The sequence below is a fragment of the Danio rerio genome, chromosome 18 (genome assembly GCF_049306965.1).
Source record: "Danio rerio strain Tuebingen ecotype United States chromosome 18, GRCz12tu, whole genome shotgun sequence".
In the NCBI taxonomy this organism is placed as follows: domain Eukaryota; kingdom Metazoa; phylum Chordata; class Actinopteri; order Cypriniformes; family Danionidae; genus Danio; species Danio rerio.
In genome coordinates this window covers 14,224,113-14,247,500 of record NC_133193.1, presented here as the reverse complement: position 1 = coordinate 14,247,500, position 23,388 = coordinate 14,224,113, and the positions used below count along the sequence as shown (strand labels likewise).

At 35.1% G+C, this 23,388-nt stretch overlaps 2 protein-coding genes across 7 annotated transcripts in view; one reads left to right on the top strand and one right to left on the bottom strand.

Annotated features, from left to right (window-relative positions):
• The window catches only part of srgap1a (SLIT-ROBO Rho GTPase activating protein 1a), a 177,904-nt gene that overhangs the window by 136,139 nt on the left and 18,377 nt on the right, over positions 1-23,388 (top strand). For all 6 annotated transcript variants that reach the window (XM_073929905.1, XM_017352030.4, XM_017352032.4 and 3 more), the window contains exons 16-19: positions 1,819-1,924; positions 2,297-2,521; positions 7,032-7,111; positions 20,950-21,130. In XM_073929905.1, coding sequence (XP_073786006.1) covers positions 1,819-1,924; positions 2,297-2,521; positions 7,032-7,111; positions 20,950-21,130 — 592 coding nt within the window. The remainder of the gene's footprint in view (positions 1-1,818; positions 1,925-2,296; positions 2,522-7,031; positions 7,112-20,949; positions 21,131-23,388) is intronic.
• The window catches only part of tbxas1 (thromboxane A synthase 1 (platelet)), a 216,708-nt gene continuing 213,165 nt past the window's right edge, over positions 19,846-23,388 (bottom strand). Inside the window, exon 14 of the mRNA XM_073929585.1 lies at positions 19,846-21,846. Within this exon, the coding sequence (XP_073785686.1) occupies positions 21,844-21,846 (3 nt within the window). The 3' untranslated portion in view covers positions 19,846-21,843. The remainder of the gene's footprint in view (positions 21,847-23,388) is intronic.

The window sequence follows — 23,388 nt, the reverse complement described above, 5'->3', positions numbered from 1 at the left end:
CTAACCATCACCATACCATAATTGGCTTCATCACTCTGTCTCCTCTTCACCAATCAGCTGGTGTGCGATTTGGTGCAGTTTGGCTGCTGCCACGTCATTCACTGCTGGTAGATGAGGAGATTCCCACCAAAAATGTGTAAAGCCCTTTGAGTGTCCAGAAAAGTGCTATATAAATGTAAGGAATTAGTATTATTATTATTATTCTTTACTTGATTTTGAAGTTAATAGTGAGTATTCTTTACTTAATAGCCACTAAGTTAATAATGAGAATTGGTGCCTATGCTAAAGTGTTACTAAAAGTTTTGAGGCATGAGTCAAAATATTACAAACTTTAATTTGAGGGGAATATATATTTGAAAATATTCGTATTTGAAATTAGTTGCAAAAGATTATGGCCTACTTTAAAACTGTATACTGTATAACTGGATTAATGAAGAACAGAACTAGAATGCCATGATGATAATCATTTGAATATGCTAAATATAAATGGGAAATAAATAAAATCAGTTCTTATAAACCTATCAAATTTACATCGTCATAATATTTCTCACTCATTGTAATCTTTGACCCATTTCCAAATAGTGTACTTAGACCATTTTGTATTGTATAAGTATACTTTGTCCATCTGCTTGTATGACATTTTTTTAAAGCAAACACTGAAATGAAGGGACATCCTCTGATTTCCAGCTCCTGAGAATTATTTATCTGCTCATTCGATTATTATTGCGCTCATACACACGTCAGACATGTCTGATGGGCATTAAAATGTTGTTCGGGTGGGCTTCGTACACACTGTGCATGATCATTTTGAGTGTGGTTGTCAGTATACCTGCATTTTTCTGGAGTTCATTTAGTTGTCGAAAACTGTTGTCACTCTAGTACATGACTGAACTGTGTGTGAACAGAGGAGGATTACACACTTAAAGGTGAACTGACAACCAGATTAGGCTGCAGTGTGTACGTGTCTTGAGTAAACAGCCAGTCTGAGTGTGCACTACTAGGGAGACCACAAAGATGTGTACTGGATTCCTGGAAGGGGACAGGGAACAAGTTATACAGTAAAAAAGACTCAGGGGAGAAAACCCAAGGAAATGTTTCCACATTCACATGGAGAGCTGCAGGACTACTAGATATCTGGGATGCCAGTCTTCTGGATTAATCTTTAAGCTTTAAGCTTTAGAAAGAGGAGTTGAATAGTTTTGAGACTTTATCTCTCCTAATGCACAGTTAATCAGCTTCATTAGGCCCAGTGTGAGGGAAAACACACCCACAAGTTTAGTTTAAATGAGCACAAGTTTATTGCCTTTTTAATTTAAGCTTCTTTAATCCAGTTTGATTTTGTGCAAGGACATTTTGTTTCCTTTTGCGAAATTATTTTAATTTGTTTTTAAATTCCCAAGACTAGTTTTAGTTTTAGATATCAGTAAGTATTACTAGTGAACTTTTTGCTATTGAATTTATTCGTTTTGTCTCTGCCTTTTCTTGTGCGTGTTTGTCATCATGTTTGGTGCTTTAGTCCTGCAGATTTTAGCTCCACCTCGCCTCAACACACTTGCACGGATGTTAGAAAGCCGAGTAAGAGCTTAGTTATTTAGCCCAGGTGTGTCTGATTGGTGTTGGAACTAAACTTTGAAGGACACCGGCCCTCCAGGACCGAGTTTGGGCACTCCTGTTTTGAATAGTCTGTGCTGTGGGTGACAATGGCAGAACTAGCATGTGTCTAGAACTCAGGAATTTGTACATTAATATGTGAAAATATATAGATAATTATGCTGCTGTTAGATATTTATATAATTTCTTATTCTCTTTCCCTCTCAGGAATAGAAAATCTGTATGAAAGAGCGCTGTATATTCGAAAGATCCTTCTGACTGCACCCAGATCAGTGCTTGTGGTCATGCGATATCTGTTCGCCTTCCTCAACCAGTAAGTTTATCTGTCTTACAAATATATTTATTTCAAATATTTAAGGTCTGAAAAACATGTAATGTATGCTTTAATTATAATATTGTTATTTGTCTTTTTGAATACACATTTAGAGTAGTTTTTAAGCAAGACGTGACATTTTTACTCAAAACACACACCTTTTAATGGCAAACCAAGTAAAATTTAATTTAATTTAATTTAATTTAATTTAAGCCGTACTTACAATATTTCATTAAAAACATTTACATTTTAAGGTAATTATATTAATAATTATAAATTTATACAACCACCATGTTTTCGAGCATTTTTTTATCTCTCTATTTTTTTTTATTGGTAACAAATATACTAATATGCTAATTGTGTTTTTTGCAGCTTGTCCCAGTACAGTGATGAAAACATGATGGACCCCTATAATCTGGCCATCTGCTTTGGGCCGACCCTGATGCCCACTCCCGAAACCCAGGACCAGGTGTCCTGCCAGGCCCACGTCAATGAGGTCATCAAGACCATCATCATCCACCACGAAACCATCTTTCCTGACTCCAAGGAGCTAGACGGCCCCCTGTATGAGAAGTGTATGGCAGGTGGAGATTATTGGTGAGTAAAAGGAGAGGGTTTTAATAAATGATTGATAACTGTCTGGACGTCTGTGTCTGGGAGATGTTCAGGAGCTGATGAGGACTGAGGCTGTGTTTGAGCTTTTTTAAACTCTGTATTTTTGGAGATGGATTAGTGGTGGTGTATGGACTTACCATGGCGTGACTCAAATAAAATGGTTTGATTAAATTGAAATAAATGAATATTAGTCAGTGCTATAGTGAGGCAGTGTTTGTGTGTGTCCACTTTGTTTTGAAGATTATTTTGATTTTAAAATGTTGAGAACCTTGTTATTGGTTTTATTTTAGTATAATCAAAGTTTTTATTAATTACAGGGTATCTGTGGGGTCTTAAAAATTAGGTCTTAAATTAGGTCTTAAATCATTTTTAACAGGTCTTAAATTTCCATTGTTTATGTGAAGCTACCCAATCACCAGCAATACATCTCAATACATTTTTTTGCAAAACTATATTCATAATTAGGCCCACACGGAATCTGCAGATTTTCAGCCCATTTGTTAGTCTAATCAATTCAATTCAATTCATCTTTATTTCTCTAGCACTTTTACAATGTAGATTATAGTGAATTGAAATATTGGTTTAATATTCACTGCTAAGAGTCCAACCACTGTTCATTTAAGTAGTTGTCTTTAAATGTGTGTAAATTTATATCTATCCAGTTTTTAACTTAATTTCAGTAATATTATTGACTAATATGAAAATGTTCATATGATTTATATGCAATACCATTTGTAAAGTAATCATTTCTTATTAGAAATTAATAACTTAAAGTTTTTTAGTAGATATATGGTGGATACATGTGAAACTAGCATTGTTTACTAAATAAATGGATCTATTAGGATTTGCATTGTAAACATTAAATAAAAAGAACAATTTATTATTTTTTATTTCACAAGTTTTTAGTACATAATTTTCAAAAAGTTTTTTTGAAAAGAAATGTGTGTACAACTAGGCTCTGCTTGTTTTGACACATTATTTAAAATGTGTGGCTTAGAAATAACTAAATAGAGTTCATTTTTTGATGGGGCAAGTACTTTTTTTGCTGGACCTTTAAATTAAAAAAAAAGTGTTTAGCCCTGTATATGTCTGAAATTTCATTCTTCATTCAAGTCTTAAATTTGACTTGGTAAAACCTGCAGAAACCCTGAAGATTTATTTTGACTTTTGACTATGTGTTTTTGTGGGTCATATTTATTACTCCTTTAATATGTCTAAGTTTTGTTTATTTACCTAATAATCTATTTTAATTTAGGGGAATTTTTAGCTTTTATAAACATTTATTTGTTAACTTGCTGAAATGTAAATATATATATATATATATATATATATATATATATATATATATATATATATATATATATATATATATATATATATATATATATTTAATTACTTACATTTCTAAGTTTTAAAAAGCTTGTTTTTGTTCAACTTTTTTAATTTTAATTTTAATTTAGTTATTTACTGTACTGTTTTATGATTTAAATTAAGTGTTAGTTAACTGTGTAATGGCATGAAATATATATATATATAAAATATATATATATATATATATATATATATAAATATATATATATATATATATATATATATATATATATATATATATATATATATATATATATATATATATTTTTTTTTTTTTTTTTTTTTTTATTAAGTGTTAGTAGGTGCTATATGCTTTTGAAAATTTTATTAGTCTTTGTTTAATAAACAAATTTAGTTTAACTTTTATTATAATTTGAAATTATAATCATTTATTTCCCAGTGATGGGTTGCAGCTGGAAGGGCATCCGTTGTGTGTAAAACATATGCTGGATAAGTTTGCAGATCATTCCGCTGTGGCGACCCCAGATTAATAAAGGGACTAGGCCGAAAAGAAAATGAGTGTGTTGAATTATAGTATTTCTCATTTTTCCTCCATGAGATCATACTGTACCAGGCCTTGAGCCAAAGATTATTATTTAATATCACAGGTGTATATCTGCGTGTGTCTGGCTGCGTCTGAGCCATGTTTGTATCCAGAATGGGTAAAAATATGAAAAGATTAGGTACAGATTGTGAACTCCTTTACATTTTTAAAGGCTGAAAGGTTTGGAGGTTCTCAACTAGGTGAGGCAGACTGAAACCATCTTGATAATTGCCACCATTAAAGTAAAGAAAGATCCCCAGCCAAACCAGAGCTCATTTCTCAATGAAACACGCATGGAGGAAAAAAGGAAAGAGACGTTTTCCACCAGCTCCACAGCTGTGTGTAGTTGTTGGCTAGTGATTTTGTTGTCTCAAAAAGAGCAGGCAAACTCCCACAAGTCTTCATCGCCCAAACTGAAGCAAGACACCTGCCGTTGCGATAGTTTCAGATATTTTACATCCAGCCTCCTGAAAGTGGCGTCTTAGATTTTCCCCTTTGCGAACATGGTGGTGCACTGTTTGAAAGGGCTTTACCGTGAGTCAGAGGGAATCTGAGGATGTGAAGGGCATTACTGCCATTCTCAGTAACCACACTGTGCCCCTGACAGAATCCCAATCAGCCAGTCTAACTCCTCCTGAATACTAATGACAGCCTCTGTACTTATGCTGAGTTTCACTCTGGCCCGTACTTAACTCTGTGTTTCCCTGTGCACTTACAGTATTTAAAGCAACACTACACATTTTTTTGGGAAATAGGCTAATTTTACAAGCAACTGTACTGTACCTCATATAAGTTAAACAGTTGAGTTTTACCTTTATTTTAATCCATAAAGCTGATTTCCAGGTCTGGCAGGAGCATTTTGATTTAGTTTAAAGCAAGGGTGCCCAAACTCGGTCCTGGAGGGCTGGTGTCCTGCAGAGTTTATCTCCAATCCCAATTAAACACCTGAACTAGCTGATTAAAGTCTTTCTAGGTATACTAGAAACCTCCTGGGGAAAGTCTAAAAGTTTGGCCGGAAGTTCAAAATGCACATTAATAAAGCAGCATTTTTTTGTTGACATTGTATAACAATACATAATATTTTAACAGTACTGTGACGGTTGGGTTTAGGGTTGGGGTGGGGGTAGGCGTTAAAAATACAATTTATTGGGTAATTTAATTGATAACATAAATAATACTTGGTACAACTACTGTTTTTACATTACTGTGACGGTTGGGTTTAGGGTTGGGGTGGGGGTAGACGTTAATAAAGTACAATAAATGAGAAATTTAATAAATAATATAAATAATTCTCGTTAACTTCCGGCCGCAACCGTATTCGATCTAGCAGCAACCATTTCCAGGCAGAGTGTTGTAGGAAGTTATTGCTATTTGCAACTGCATGTGCTTTTGACAATAATATTAGCTTTTGTTTAATAACCTAATTTTAGTTTAGCTTAGCATAAACCATTAAATCAGATTAGACCATTTGTATCTCGTTTAAAAATCTTTAAAAAAAAAAGAAGAGTTTTGATAGTTTTCCCATTTACAGCTTGACCCTTCTGTAGTGTACTAAGACAGACAGAAAATGAAACTTTGCTATTTTTGAGGTGGATATGGATAGGAACTATACTTTAATTCTGGCATATTATTTGAGGAACTTTGGTACCATACCATGGCTGAAGCAGGCACAATGATATTACGCAGCAGGGGCGTTGCTAGGTTCAAAAAGGATAAGGGGCTTAGCCCCATAGAAGTCTTCCCACACCGTCCCAAAAAAAAAAGAAGTTCTAATTCACCCGGCTGAACACCCCCTGCAACAATAAATAGTCTATATTTGTTCTTCCAGCCATCTTAGGAATTTCCATTAGAATAAAGTCGATTTATAATCTGATTTTAACTGACATAGCAAGTTACAGTAGAATATAGCTATAAATAATAAGCTAGATGTATGAACTCACTGTGATTTAACTATAATAGAAACAGATGTGACTGGTTATATCATATCTAGATAAATATGTCTAGATATCTATATCATATCTAGAAAGCTAGTACAATTTAAGTTTTTTTTTGAATACTTTGCATGTATTTACATTGATATGACACACATTTTATTGATTACAGATTATTTTATTTGATTACTTAAGCCCCCAAAGCCCCCCACCCCCACACCATCCCTGTTACGCAGCACCTGAAAATAGTCCCCAGCCAAGTAACTACTTAACAATGCTGTGTAATATCATTGTGCCTGCTGCAGCCATGATACTGCAGCAAATTCCCTTTACTATTACGCCAGAATGAGAGTATACAGTAGTTCCTATCCATATCACTGTAGGCACATGATGACTTAATGCATTGAAGTCTTTTTTGATTCATAGATCTTTTATGAAAAGTTGTATTGTAATTAATGTCAATGAATACTCTATATATAAAGTTACCTCAAGCCTTTAGGCTGAAATGATTTTAAGCTCATGAGAAACATTGAGTTACTTTCTAGTTTTACAGAAAAATCAGATACAGAAATGTTAAGTGTTTCAACTACAGTAGTTTCTATATTGTTTGATGAGTTAATGAGTTGATGTCCTCTGTTTTCTGCAGTGAGAGTCCATACAGTGAACATGGAGCTCTTGAAGAGGTTGATCAGGATGGAGGAGCAGAGACCCACACCAGTGAGGATGGTAAGCTTGTTTTTTTTTTGTTTTTGTTTTACATCCTGTAGGGATATGTGTAGTATGATACACTGTACCATGCCAGTGAATGTAGGCTATACACTAAATCTAGAATTACAGAGGCAGTCATTTTGACCATTTTCCAGTTTCGGTAAAATAAAACCCATATAACTATAGTGCCATGACTTTTCCTATGTGTGTATATTTAATTCAGTCACACTTTGTTTTAATGTACAATTCACACTATTAACAAACCATTAACTAAGACTTTTCTCAATAACTTCATAAAATACTAGCTGCTTATAAATAGGTAGTAAGGTAGTAGTTAGGATTAGGTATTGGGTAGAATTACGATGTAAAATAACATCATAATTTAAAAGTGCTTATAAACAGTTAATATCCTTATAATAGGAAGGTAATAGGCCAGAAATAAATGCTGTGAATTGATCATTAAAGTAAAGTGTTATCTTTCATTCTAACTCACTAAAATCACGAGAGTTCTGAGCATTTTTACTTTGAATGACGATAGCAGTCAAATTAACCACAAGCATCTCAGCTTCTGCTACTTTTTCCAGAGTCTTTGAATATACAGTACCTGCCTCTGTTGTCTAGCATCTTTATGCTAACAAAAACATACTTTTCTAATAGCAAAAGCTTAACTTTACTTCAGACATCTCTTTCAAACTTTTAAAAACACATTTTCACTGTGGTGTAAAAACTTTGCTTTTCCGCTTGCCGGACAAAGTGAGGTATGCACCTTCGAGGACGATTTAGTAGTAACTTGTACACAATAAAAGGCTATATTACTAAATATATGATATTTTTAAGTTAACGACTTCATAAATTATGACAACAGACATTTAAAGCTTAATTTTAAAGTCTCAATAGAAACTTTGAATATAACGTGATGATGAAAAGGTCATGATTCACACTCGTCAAATAATTGCTTAGATTATGATTCTGCCATTATGAAATGATTACAGTTTTTATTTTACGTTCTCTGGGTGATACAAATCACAAACGTTTTGGCACAATGCCTTCCTCAGTGTGTGACATAATCCTCTCACTCCACCCTTTTATCCCACAATCAATCACTTTGCGTCATTGGTTAGATGGCCACTCAATAGTTAAAAACAATCTCATTTTCATTTCATTATTCCATAATTAACCACACAAGAAATATTTACCTTCACCTTCAAAGACATGATTTCACAGGAAAATTGCATATCAGTTGTCATCATTTACTGATTTATGTCTACATCAATACAATAATGTTCTGACAGTCTAAAACATTAAAAATTACACTTGTCAATCACTTTGTGTCCTTAGCTTGACGGCCGATGAAGAAATTCGATAAAATTAAAATCGCTACAAGTCAGTATTTTTATTATAGCTTTGGCAGACATAGAATAACAAAGAACAGACAGACAAACCCATCATGAAACAGTAATCTGTGCAAAATGTAAAATAAAGCATGAAACAAGGGAAAATGGCGACCTACAAAAATAAACTGCAATGGATGTAAAGAGGAGACAAAAACCTTACGAATCTTCAGAAATGAAACATTATTAGTCATTATGTTGTGTTAAAAAAAGACTGAATCCTACATTTAATCAAATTTTGCAGAGTCCCCAAAGATGGCATATCTAAAATTTTTCCAAATGTAAAGTGAAAGTAAGTCCAAAAAACCAGTAAGAAAAAGAGGCCTAACGAAAGGATAACTTTCTTAGCCATGATCACTAAACATTTTGGTTGAGAGTCTCCAGAAAAATTTGACCAGATAAAAATTCCTATCATTGGATCAGGGAGGAAACACAATCATAAACCTTAGCAAAGAACTGAAATACTTCTGACCAAAAATTTTGAAATTAAACAATAAGGACCAAAAAAGACGTGCAAAGGTCGGGACCCACTGGGGGGTCATGAGACAATAAGGAGGGGTCGTTTGGTGATTTCCAAAAATCTAATATATTTTATTATTATCATATTTTATCAATTATTATATCTTATTTGTGACCCCTGGGATTATTATGCTGGATTACAGCAATAGCGTTCATCACAACAATAGCTGTAATTGCAGCAGATTTATTTTGCGGTACAATATTGGCACTTACATATTAAAAATGAATACCACGACTTAACAAGGAGGATGATCTCCTTGTTGAAGTGAGGTTAATAATAAATTAAAGAAATGAATAATGATTATAAAAACATACATGGTAAGACTGTTGCTCTTTTTTGTGTTGCTAATATGCATATGTTCATATAGTTCCTATTGGTAAGTGTGCACAATTGTGTGCAATATTTGTATGCTTATAACCATCTCCGAGCATAGTGGGGGTTGTGAGTCACTGGAGTTGTTATTTTAGGGGTCGCAGGCTGAAGAGATAGAATTTACTGAGCTCTGTTTTAGAATAGTAAAGTCTGTGTAATACTTTGTACTGAATAAGGTTGTGTATTGAATTTGTAGAACGTGATTAAACAGATAAAAAGCGTTGATCCTAATCAGTCTCAGAGATTAAAATCCCTAGGTCTTCTTCCCAAGCGACTTTCAAATGAAGAGAAATCTGTTGTTTTTAAAAGCATCAACAAATAAGGAGGTTAGGCCCTTGGCATTTGGAGAGTTTAAAAATAAATCAAATAATTTGCCTTCTAATGATAAAACATCAAAGTCAGAAACATTTAGACGGACATAGTTTCTGACCTGAAGGTACATTAAGAAAGTACTTTAAGGTCAAGTTTATTATTAAAATCAAGGTCAAAGTCAAGGGTTAATTTGTGTAAGCACTGACCTCTGGGTAATCACTTTTCACAGCTCTAAATGAAGCGATCGGTTAAAGAGTGGAAAACTTAGTCCTACTGTTTGAGGCTTATTTTTGTTTTTGAGTCCTTTGGGAAGGGAGACACATCCGTAAACAAAGGAAGGGGTTTTTAATCGTGCATGTGAAATACTTTCCACGACTGTATAGCGATTTGCATTTAAAATACACGGGAAGTCCTTGCTCAGGGTTGTATTATGGAACTTAGGTTCCCAAAGCTTACTGTCACAAACAAACTGAAACCAGATGCTTGGCCCACTGATGACACATAAACCAATTCCCATGTGCGATCTGAGAAATAAACTCTCAGACTGTGAAAACTCAATCAAGCGGTTCATTTTTTATTTTGTTGTCTTCTGTGCTGTATTTTAAAAGAAGGCAAAGGGAAATGTTGCCACTGACCTGTGTGTTACCCCTCTGAAAATAGACTCATTTCCTGACTCTACCTAAACAATGGCTGATTTCTTCTGCTTTATTTTATAAGAGAAGTGGGAAGTCTGCTTTTTCCATATCTAAGATTTCTCAGAACAGACAAAAGCCTCATTTGTCCTATTGTTTGAGAGCAAGCGTCTGTGCAGGGAGTCAGATAAATGGTAGGGCTGAATCAGTAATACCAAAAACACATTCGTTTCAGTAGACGATAGAGGCTTTGATGTACACCTTTATTTTTGGATCATAAAAAGAAATGGGAACACTAAGCTATCTCTGTAAATGTTCAAATGGGATTTAATTAGTTGGTGAAGGCAAGAATGTTAGTGTTCATTCTTATTCTTATTCTTATTCATTCAACTTAGGAATTTAAACAAATCTTAAGAATTAAAGTAAGGCACATCATTTATCTTTCTCCATTTGTGTGGCTTGTTGAAAAGAGAGTATTGGAGGATTTGGGATTGAACTGACTAGAAAATAAGACTTAAAGCAGCAGCTACAGACTGTATATAGTTGAAGTCAGAATTATTAGCCCCCCTGAATTATTAGCCCCATGTTTAATTTTTTCTCCAATTTCTGTTTAACGGAGAGCAGATTTTTTTTTAAACACATTTCTAAACATAATAGTTTTAATAACTCATCTCTAATACCTGATTTATTTTATCTTTGCCTTGATGACAGTAAATAATATTTTACTGAATATTTTTCAAGACACTTCTATACAGCTTAAAGTGACATTTAAAGGCTTAACTAGGTTAATTAGGTTAACTAGGCAGGTTAGGGTAATAAGGCAAGTTATTGTATATCTGTGGTTTGTTCCGTTGACCATTAAAAAATATAGCTTAAAGTGGCAAATAAATTTAACCTTAAAATGTTTTTAAAAAAATAAAAGCTGGTTTTATTCTTGCCGAAATAAAACAAACAAGACTTTCTCCAGAAGAAAAATATTATCGAACATACTGTGAACATTTCCTTGCTCTGTTAAACATCGTTTGGGAAATATATATACAAAAATAAATACAATTCAAAGGGAGGCGAATAATTCTGACTTCAGCTGTATGTAGGAGTTAGATGTGTTAATCACTTTATTGCCAATGTGTGAACTGCTTGTAAAAACTCAAAAGAAAAAAAAGAACTTTCTCTGCTTGTTAGGTTATCTTTGAAAGACTGAGGCTTTATGTGAAGGACTGAATGATTTTGATTGGTAAATCAAAAGGATTTGATGTTTTTTTTTTTGTTTGTTTGTTTATTGTGTTATTGAGAGTAATGGGGGCAGAATATATTTATCAATTTACCAAAATGTCACTTACAGCTGCATGGATGGCATCTGGATGTTCACTAATATTGTCTCATTGCAAATATATGTTTAACTTCTTAAAAAATAATTTAGACAACACTCAAAATTCTCAATTTGTCTTGATGTCTTTTTAAAAAAAATAGGTATGGGTTTGAGGTAAATTTTATTATTTGTTTTGTTCTATATACATCTTATAAAATATATTGCTGATTAAAATAAAAGTACTTAAAATAATAAAATAAAATTTATTTAGAGCTTTTTCGCATAATGGGAATTAGTCAGAATAACAAATGTTTTATTTGTTGTGATTCAAAAGCAGGATTATTCCACAAAACATAAATTTCTTCACTAATTTAATTCATTGTTATTGTGTTGTCTAGATCAGGTTCTGAAACTGTGGTACGCCTACCACTAGTGGTACGCAGGCTGCTTTTAATCTAGTGGTACATGGAAGAATCGCTGAATAATAAAAGAATAAAATGAACACACTTTTTACCCTTTGATGTGTCCAATAACATCGAGACTCATGTGATCAGACAGCATTGGCTGTTTCTGAAGCATATGATTACACCGGTGCGCTTAGAATGTTTACTTTAGTGCATCGCGTCATCAGATGCTAAAAATCAATCTGCTTGGCGCAGAGTCAGAGAAAAAGGAGCGCTAGAGAAGCCCTTCTGCAGACCAGTCCTGTTGTGATGGCATTTCAGTATCTGCAAACTCAGGATTTTCCCCATGCTGCATCATTGGTAATATAATTATTACAAATGTTATAAAATATGTGCTCGTAGTTGTGTAAAAAAAAAAAAGCATGTTTTCGATAAATAAAGTTATATGTTTTGTAAAGCAGTGTGGCTTTCGGTTTAGTTTGTTACCTCAGATTTAAGCTAATTAAACTGAATGTGATTCAAAAGGCGCGAGACACAGAACATAGACTCAAGCAACTTTGCCATTTGCCAATTTCTGTTTAACGGAGTGAAGATTTTTTTAACACATTTCTAAACATAATAGTTTTAATAACTCATTTCTAATAACTGATTTCTTTTATTTTTGCCATGATGACAGTAAATAATATTTGACTAGATATTTTTCAAGACACTTCTATACAGCTTAAAGTGACATTTAAAGGCTTAACTAGGTTAAGTAGGTTAACTAGGCAGGTTTGGGTAATTAGGCAAATCATTGTATAACAATCGTTTGTTCTGAAGACTATCTGAAAAATTAGCTTTAAGGGGCTAATCATTTTGTCCTTAAAATGGGTTTTAAAAAATTAAAAACTGCTTTTATTCTAGCCGAAATAAAGCAAATAAAACTTTCTCCAGAAGAAAAAAAATATTATCAGACATACTGGGAAAATTTTCTTGCTCTGCTAAACATCATTTAAGAAATATTTAAATAAGAAGAAAAATCATAGGGGGGCTAATAATTCTGACTTCAGCTGTTTATAATTGTGCTACCTCTTAAAGCGCCCTCTGGTTTAGATTCATCTTAAAATGTTAGTTTATGTTAGTTTATGCTAGTTAGTTTATGCTAGTTTTGCCAGTAAAAATTCATTAAACAACAGTAAATATGACTGCACCTTTAGCATGTGCTAAAAATAGCAACAGCATAGCAACATCCTGGCAACCACTAGATCCTTTTTGTTTTGCATGGTCTCGATTTCATCTTTAAGTGTAAAAAGTGTAACCTGTGTTTAAACAAGAATGGAGACTCGTGTCCAGCTTTTACATCATTCATCCGATCTGTCGTTCTCTAAACCAGACAGATGTCATGTTCGCCAGAATATAAACAGAATCCACAACTTTTGCTTTTTAACTTTTTAACACATTTAGTATTGGTTTTATTAAAGAATATTAAACACACAAATGTCATTTAAGTTTGTAATTTACTAATAGACATCCGGACATTACAATCTCCATCCTGAAGATTAGTTTTGACTGTTCCCATCTCACAGTCTGCTTAAATGTCATGAATCTGCCATATTTAAGTGAGAAACCTAATACTCCACGTCTGTCAGGGTTTCCATAACTAAAGCAGATGTCAGATATCAGTGTCAGAGCCAATCATGACTGACCTGAAGATTGTAAAATCGCTCTCAGCTTCCATGGCTTTGCTCCAAATATTTTTCTTATGAATGTGTCGAGGAGGATCTTTTCAGTAATGGAATTACTGGTGTGTTGCTGGTGGAATTGACTGGTGAGATTTGTCATGTTTTGTAAAGGGACATTTTGCACAGATTTACTCAAAGATGTAGGCGACTTCAGCGGATCATTAACAAAGATGTTTAACTTTCAAAGTACTAATAATCTAACGAACAGGCAAAGCAGAATTAAGGGTCATGAAACCCACTATTTCAGGTCTTCCTCCGAATTTTTCTAAAACAATTTAAATAGGCTTGAAAGCTGTGAATAGAGAGAAAGATGGGAGCAACAACCATCATCTGTTTAGCTTTTAACTAAAAATCTTCTTTAATGTTCTGCTGAAGACAAAACATTCATGAATAACATTTTTTGGGTGTATTATCTTTTAATATGCAATATGAGAATCAGCACCTCCAAGTCCAAGGCCTGGTGCTCCACCGGAAAAAGGTGGTTTGTCATCTCCAGGTTGGAGGAAAGTCCTTACCCCAGGTGGAGGAGTTTAAGTATCTCAGGGTTTTGTTCACTAGTGATAGAACATGAGATTGACAGGCGGATTGGTGCAGCTGCAGCAGTAATGCGGTCAATGTATGGGTCCATTGTGGTGAAGAGGGAGCTGAGCCGAAAGGCAAAGCTCTCGATTTACCGGTCAATCTACGTTCCTACTCTCACCTATGGTCTTGAGCTTTGGGTCATGACCAAAAGAACAAGATCTCGGATACAAGTGGCCGAAATGAGTTTCCTCCGAAGGGTCGGAGGGCGCACTCTTAAGGATAGGGTGAGGAGCTCTGACACCCGGGAGGAGCTCGGAGTAGAGCCGCTGCTCCTCCACAATGAGAGAAGTCAGCTGAGGTGGCTCGGGCATCTGTTTCGGATGCCTCCTGGATGCCTACCTAGGGAGGTGTTCCAGGCATGTCCCACTGGGAGAAGGCCTCTGAGAAGGCCCAGGACACGCTGAGGGACTATGTCTTTTGGCTGGCCTGGGAACGCCTTGGGATCCCCCCCGGAGGAGCTAAAGGAAGTGTCTGGGGAGAGGGAAGTCTGCGGTTCTCTCCTAAGACTGCTACCCCCGCGACCGGCCCCGGAAAAGCTGCAGAAAATGAATGAATGCAATTTGAGAGGGGTGATATATGTTTTTTTATGGGCATTTTCTAGCTGCCTTATAAAGCTTATATTTGTTATGTAAACATCCTAAAACCTGCGTCTGAACTTTTAGCCTGGAGAGGACCTGTGAGCTGTTCAGCATCTGTCCTCAATCACTGTGCTGAAGGGGATGTTGTGCTCTCAGGGCCCGTCTGGAAAACCACTTTTGTGCAGTGATGGGACCTGCTATGCCTTTAGAGCCATTTGTTCATTCATGTTTACTGCAATGAACAGACAGAATACACTCTTGGGGAAGAAAAAAAGACAAATCTGAGCATCTGCGGGACACTGATGTAGAATGAGAAGATTGGGTGTTTTGGAAAAGTTGGTTTGTGTGATTTATCTGGGTAAATGTCAGCATGAAATAGAAAATGACAGTTTAATCATTGACATATGTATGGGTCAGAGATGCAACATTCTTTGGGGTTTTTTCTTTGGTTTTACAAAACAACAAAGATACTTTTTTTATACATAAATTAAATTTTTCAAAGGGAAGAATAACATTGGCATTAAAAGAGGATCATAATGTAGCACCAAAGTGTTCATTAAGAACAGTAAGAAGTTTTAAATCAATTAAAATGTAATACAATTTATTATGATCACTTATTATTATATATATTTTAATAAGTGCTGGACAGGATATGCTATTTATTTTTGTGTATATCAGTTGTACTTAATGACACAACACATTTCACTCATATTTTGACTATTTATTGCATTATTTAGGTTTAATATTCTTTCCATGTATTTGTTCTTGAATCTGATCAGCTGATAGTCGTGCGAGGTTCTGCCAGTAACAGCACTCGTCCAGCCTTTTAACCCTTTAGTATCATAATAAATTACCAGCCGCAACCCAATACTGGAAAACACCCATACACTTGCATGAACTTGCATACACTACAGACAATTTAGCTTATTCAATTCACCTATAACTCATGTCTTTGGGCTGTGAAAGAAACCGGAGCACATAGAGGAAACCCTACAGGGATAACATTTAAACGCCAAACTGACCCAGTCAGGGCTCGAACTAGTGACCTTCTTGCTGTGAGGCGATTGTGCTACCCACTGCGCCATCGTGACACCGAAATGTGTATTATATTTTTAAATAATTTCTCTGCAACATTAAAGCCGTGGTTCTTTGTTGACCCTTTCTTGATCCTAAACCAACCGAGTTCTAGTTAAGTTTGTTATTCTTCAGAAAGCCTGTCTTTGCAGTGTTTTGATAGATGAGGATGTTTGATGAATGATGCTGAGAGACAGGGACGTGTGGACGTTTGTTGGCCATATTGATCTCCAGTCCGTCCGCTTTATTAACAAGACGCCTGCCCGGTCTCTGAGCGGCTCTATTCATTCAGATGGCCGTCACGTCTCATTGACTCGCTGTCATTTCCACACTGTCCAGAATGAAGAAGCGCTTCCTCTTTGAGATTGTGATGATCATTTTTAGATTGCTTTTGCTGTGGTTTTTGTGGAGAAGCAGTTTTGTATTTTCCTTTGTCTGGTTTGTTTTTTTGTTTGTTTTACTCATTTCTCTACAGTAGAGATGAAGTTGTAGTTTACTCTAAATGTTTTTAGATTAGCTATATTGTAGCAATAATAATAATACTAAGTTTTATGCTATAAATATACATATACACAACAGTTCAACTGGTCCTTGAATCTGATTGGCTGATAGCGTGCAATATTCTGCCAGTAACAGCACTCGTTCAGCCTTTTAACCCTTCACCCTTGATTATTACTCCACACACATACAACGACGAGCAGAGGACAATCTACAGTTTGACAAATATTGCTGCTGTTGGACAACATAAAGTACGTAATCTAAATTGTAAAATATTTATAATTTCTGAGAGACAGAGCATCGGCAGCCATTATGCTGCGTTCACACCAGACGCGTCAAGCGCGAGTGATTTACATGTTAAGTCAATGCAAATGCACGAATAGACACCCTGTGGCCCGATACGCGCAAATGGCGCAGCGCGAATGACGAGAATTGCGCGGTGTGCATGGCGCGAATGGCAAAGGCGCGAATTGAGCGTTTTGCGTGTTTGACGCACTTAATGCACGTTTCGCGCGAATCACTCGAGTTCGAAAATTTTAACTTCAGCGGACATTTGCGCCGCGTTAACCAATCAGGAGCTTGCTCTTGTGGGGGCGTGATTGTGATGTATCGCCTGTTGTCTGTGTCCCAGGGGAAATCCCAGCAGACACCGACAAGAAGTTCATCAAACTGGGCTGGGCTCAGTCTGAAGCACCGCTGAAAACCTCCATCAGCCAGGTTCAGTTTCTGGAGGAGTCTATGAGCTTAAAGAGCTGGATGCACCTCTGAAAGGATGTAGTGGATTCAGACACAGCCCTAAACGTATCGACGCTGTTTATCATCCTTCATAAAGCACATAAACACTGTTATTTTCTTCATAAAATCCATGTTAGCCATTTAGCTATGAAGCTAGAGTCACGGGGCAGACAAAAGCCCTGCCCATCACGCGAATCCACGTCTGTTCTGAAGTGAATTTGACACGCGAATGAAGCGGGGTTTGACGCTCGAATGAAGCGAGTAACCTCAAATGTTCACGCGGCTATTTACACGCGAATTGCAGCGAATAATAATGCGAATAACAGCATTAGCCTGTCTTCGAGCAAAAGAGTTTTGAGTTGACGATGTTTATCCACAAGATGGCAACAGAGCCCGTATAATAAGCCCTAAGAGAAAAACATTGTAATTTCAAGCTACAGCTAATCAAATCATTATTAAACATGTAAATGACTTTCTAAGTCGATCTATATTTTTGTATGTTGTAGTGCTGTATTTATACCATAGTATTATTCTGATCTCCTGATTGCAACAGAAAAATACTGGGAAATCTCTATAGACTTATGGCATTTCATGTCGTTTATTCTTATAATCCTAAAATGTGAGCAAAATCACCTGTTTTGTCAACACTTTAGACATTACCAAAGACTATAGACAACACAAGACATGTCACTCGTATCTTTTTGAATGGGGAAAAGTGTAACTTTCAATATGGTAAAAAAAAGCCCTACCTACCAGTACAGGAGCCAATCATTGATCACTACTTGGTGACAAAAGTCAATCTTCTAGTACAGGAGCCATTCATCGACCACTATAGACTGACTATAATCTGGGGAAGGGGCTAGGATCAGACATGAGTTTCTGTAGATTTTGCGTGATTTGGACGTTTAGAAATGATACTAAAGAGACGGTTGTTGTTTGATTTTATTGGTGATTTCTAATATGAAATTCAGCCATAAGCTCCCTATTTAAACAGAATGCCCGAGCATACTGCCTGAGAGGCGTTTTAAAGATGGCCGCCAAGTGAATGACTTGCCTTAAAGGCACTTTGACAGTACGCTAGAGAATCATTCAAATAGTAGCTCTAAAGTGAGGTAATGGTGAATGAGCAATTGTTTCTGCTGTTCTGACATCCTCTGCAGATTCGAATGAATGGCAGAAGAAGGTAGTTCCTCTTGCAAAAAGGTTTTGAGACTCTCCATGTTTGATTTTCTTTTTTATACACTTGGTTATGCCGTAGAATAGAGCAATATCACACTCATAGCAGTGCAATGTGGCTTCATATCTACACTGGTGGGACACCTGCCGCCTACAGCCAAATCGCACTGATACTCAGGTGATATTGCTCATATATACGTGTCTGTGTTGATTGAATATGAATGACTTTTAAAATAGAAGTTAACCATTTGTATTTTTATCGTATTAAATTATTAAGTTTTATTTAAAATTTACATTTTAGATAATAATAATAAAAGATGCCATTTCTGTGTGGAGTTTGCATGTTCTCCCTGTGTTCATGTGGGTTTCCTCCGGGTGCTCCGGTTTCCCCCACAAGTCCAAAGACATGCGGTACGGGTGAATTGGGTAGACTAAATTGTCCGTAGTGTATGTGTGTGAATGGGAGTCTATGGGTGTTTCCCAGTGTTCGGTTGTGGCTTGAAGGTCATTTGCTGTGTAAAACATGCTGGATAGTTGGCGGTTCATTCTGCTGTGGCGACCCCTGATTTACAAAGGGACTAAGCCGAAAAGAAAATGAATTAATAATAGAAGATTATATATATTATATATTTTTATATCTATGTTAAAAATGATTTAATAATTTAATAATGTAAAATATTATTATTGGCATATATATATATATATATATATATATATATATATATATATATATATATATATATATATATATATATATATAAACTATATTTTTAATGAAAAATACTTTTTATAGCTCTTGTATGTATATTAAATTGTAATTAATATGTAATACAATTTCTTTTAAATATATCTATTTTAGCAAACTAATATTAATAGTATTACTAATTTAAACGAAAATTTATTCATTTTTAATTTATCAAAGCCTCTTGCGCATTATGCACATTATACAATTGAACTGAATTATTTCTCACCGCAGAGCTGTTTTGTAAGAGTTGTTGCGCTTTGTTGGCAGACATTGTGATGATGTTGGTAAAGTCCACATTGCCTGATTGTCCTGAAAGATGAGAACAGCCCGTTCTGCCAGAACTGCAGCTACTTTGCATGCATTGAAGCCTGTAGTGTCTCTAATGAGTACTTACATAAAGAGGGTCACCACAGCAAAGCCATGAACACAGAGGTGCGTTCAGATGCTATCAGTCATATGAGCCAACGGTCATATTTACAGTAGCTCAGGCATGTGCACTGAATGGATCCATTTAATTGGTACTATAATAGCAACACATGTCGTTTCCCTTCAGGCATTTCATAAACTGCAGCATACTGTACTTTATGTCCAAAGTGTGCTGGCCGTCCATTCGGAAGATCTGATTGATCACACAAGCTGATGATGTCACGTGCAGTTGAAGTTAAAAGTATTAGCCCTCCTTTTTTTTTTTTTTTTACTTTTTCAAATATTTCCTAAATGATGTTCAACAGAGGAACGACATTTTCACAGTATTTCCTATAATATATTTTTTCTTCTAGATAAAGTCTTATTTGTTTTATTTCGGCTAGAGTAAAAGCAGTAAAAAAAAAAAAAACAGTTTAAGGTCAAAATTTTTAGCACTCTTAAGCAATTTTTTTCCGGTAGTCTACAAAACAAACCATCTTTATTCAAATTACTCGTAACTTGCCTAGTTAACATAATTAACCTAGTTAAACCTTTAAATTGTACTTTAAGCTGTATAATAGAGCTGTAATCCATAAAGTCTTGAAAAATATCTAGAAATATTATGTGTGGTCATCATGGCAAAGATAAAATAAATCAGTTATTAGAAATGCATTATTAAAACTATTATGTTTAGAAATGTGTTCTCTGTTAAACAGAAATTGAAGAAAAAACATACAGGAGGGCTAATAATTCTGACTTCATCTGTACATCATAAAAATCTGACTGTTTTCTATTTGTGTGTGTGTGTGTGTGTGTGTGTGTGTGTGCGTGTGCATGTGTGTGTGTGTGTGTTTTGATATGGGGATTGTATTAACAAGGTAACGCTTAAGGTTATTGCAATTCCTTTATTCCTTTATTACCTTTAACTTTTAAAGGTTATTCCTTTAAAAGTTGTGTAAAAAGTGACTTTTATTAAGATTTTTAATAATTAATAGTGATAAATATATATTGTCTGGGTTGGTGTTGTATATTACTGTACAAAATCCTGGCAATATACTGCCAGTACATTTTATGTTATTTCTGGATATATTTTTTTTCTTTCTACATTATATTACTTCAAACTACTAAAATGTCAATAAAAGTCACTTTGTTAAACTATAGAGTAGAATTTTTAACATTAAAAGTCGACAGAGCTACAATCAAGCACCCATAATGCAATTCACAACCTTAAATAAACAGAAATTTACAGATATTTTTTACAGTGTACAAGCAAGAGTCAAAATCCAGAATGCTTTCATTTGCAGCACGGAGCTGATTTTTCAAAGACACATTCTGGGGACACCAAAGATAAAATTGTTATTTATTTATTTTAAACGATGCTTTGTGTTTGTGTGTTTTACAGAGGGAGAGCCCATTGAAGCCATCGCCAAGTTTGATTATGTGGGCCGCTCTGCGCGGGAGCTGTCATTTAAGAAGGGGGCATCTCTGCTGCTGTACCAGAGGGCATCCGACGATTGGTGGGAGGGCAGACACAATGGCATAGATGGACTCGTGCCTCACCAGTACATTGTTGTTCAGGATATGTAAGTATCTGAACTGTTTAGTCAGCAAAATAAAACTTCACTGTAATGACTGTAATGATTCATATCTCAAGGAATGAAATGAAGGAACTAAAATGAATTTAAATCATGTTTGATACACTTTTACATTTAATACAATATACAATTAAATTTACATTGAATACAATATAACATATCTTCATCACTTTTTAAATTTGGTATTATTAACATTTTTAAACATTTTAAGCAAAATTTCAATTAATATTTTTTGAAATCTAAAAAATCACCTAATTTTTTTTCTAACTCAGGGCTTTGTTGAAGCAGTTTTGAGCTTATTAAATTATTAAATGTAAAAAATAGGGAAAAATGTAAATATGAAGAGTACAGATACAAAAACCTTCAAATACCATCTGAAATTTGCTTTAAAATGAGCATTTTTCTCACTGCAGTTCTATTCATCTTAATTTCTATAGCGCTTTTACAATGTAGATTGTGTCAAAGCAGCTTAACATAGAAGTCCTAATAAATAAAAACTGTGTCAGTCCAGCTTTCAGAGTTAAAGTTGAGTTTAGTTTAGTTCAGTTTGGTATAAATTTCACTGCTGAAAGTCCAAACACTGAAGAGCAAATCCATCGATGCACAGCTCCACAAGTTCACAGGTCACAACTTCACCAATTGGCGAAAGTGAAGGAAAAAAACCTTGAGAGAAACTAGGCTTCGGCTCCTGTTCAGTGATCTCACTATAAATACAACGAAAATAAGTTTTAAAAAGGACTCTTTTATAAGAACTATTTTTAAAAACTGTACATTTCCAAATGATTTTTCATAGATTTAGTAGGACTAATCAAGGAATGAATTATTCGATTTTATTATTAATTATCAAAGTCTAACATTAATTAAAACATGGACACGCATAAATAAGTCGTGGTCGTGGAAGCAAATTTGTCATTCGAAATATGTTCAGAGCTATATAGTTTAAAATAGGTTAACAGTCAGTTAAGCTATAGGAGATAACACAGACAGCTGCCTAAATAAATAGGCTACAAAATAAGTAGTAGATCACTTAGACCTATTGAAATATTATTAAAAACAACTGTACTGAAAGAAAAAAAGCACAAGAAAGAATGCCGCTTTGAAACAAACTTATTTTATCAACATGCTTTAATTTTAGACAGTTATTTTTAGTTATTTTGTTACAAAAAAATTAGGGTTAGCCTACTAGTGAAAGTTTATGTCGAAGCAGGATCTGAGCGGTATTGGTTTACCGGTGAGCGTGAGCGTAATGTTAATGGAGATCTTACTTTGGGCGGTTGGCGACTAATTGCATGACCATGGAGAGAAATGCTCAGCTCCGCTCACATGCTCTGACTGCTAATATATCAGTTCATCATGTTCACTATGTTACATAACTGCCCCCTGCTGGTCACGTCTTTCTTGTATTAGACCATTTTGTGCTGTACCGCGCAGTACTGCAGCATTATGTGTGGTCACGTTCATTCACTGGCGCATTCTCAGTAGCCACATCTGTAAATTTGGAAGAACATTTTAATGGTGCCTTACAGTATTGACAGACTCCATACGTTTCAGTGCATGTGACAATTTTTGCTTTCGGTGTAGACACGGTTTTAATAGAAAAATTACTAGGCACCTTGTTAGATGCCATAAATGAACCTCATATCTGAGTTAAGCACCAGCCTTCCACAGTTGACCATTTTGCCCTTATAAATCCCTTTATTGTCATGACAACTTGTTCCGCCTGGGCAACCATTGGCACCTAGTAGAACAGATTATGGCTCATAAAGAGGGCAAATATAATGGATCGGGCACAGCGCTGAGTGACACCAACAGCAGAGCCCATACCAGCCCACTCTCTCTATGTGTGTTTATGTGTGTGTGTTTGGGTGTGTCAATAATTCACATCATGACCCTCTGCTGATGTGGGTTCTTGGCTTGTGGCACAGAGAATTTACAGCCTGGCGTAAGAGAGGGAGTTTAAAGGGGACATAACATTAAAATGAGACATCTGAGTGCATCTACCAACCCAGAAAACTTGAAAAAAGACAACAAAATAACTTTAACTTCAAGCTTTTACTTTACAAATGTTCTTACTGAATGTTGTTGTTAGCATGCTAGATGGCTAATATAGCTAAAGTTTCCTTTGTATTCACAGAGATCATATCTATGCTTTTATTTTAGCCTTAAAATGCTCACCGTCAGTGTAATTCATTGTTTAGTTCACCCCGAAAAATTTGTTTCTCTATAATTTACTTACCATCAAGCCA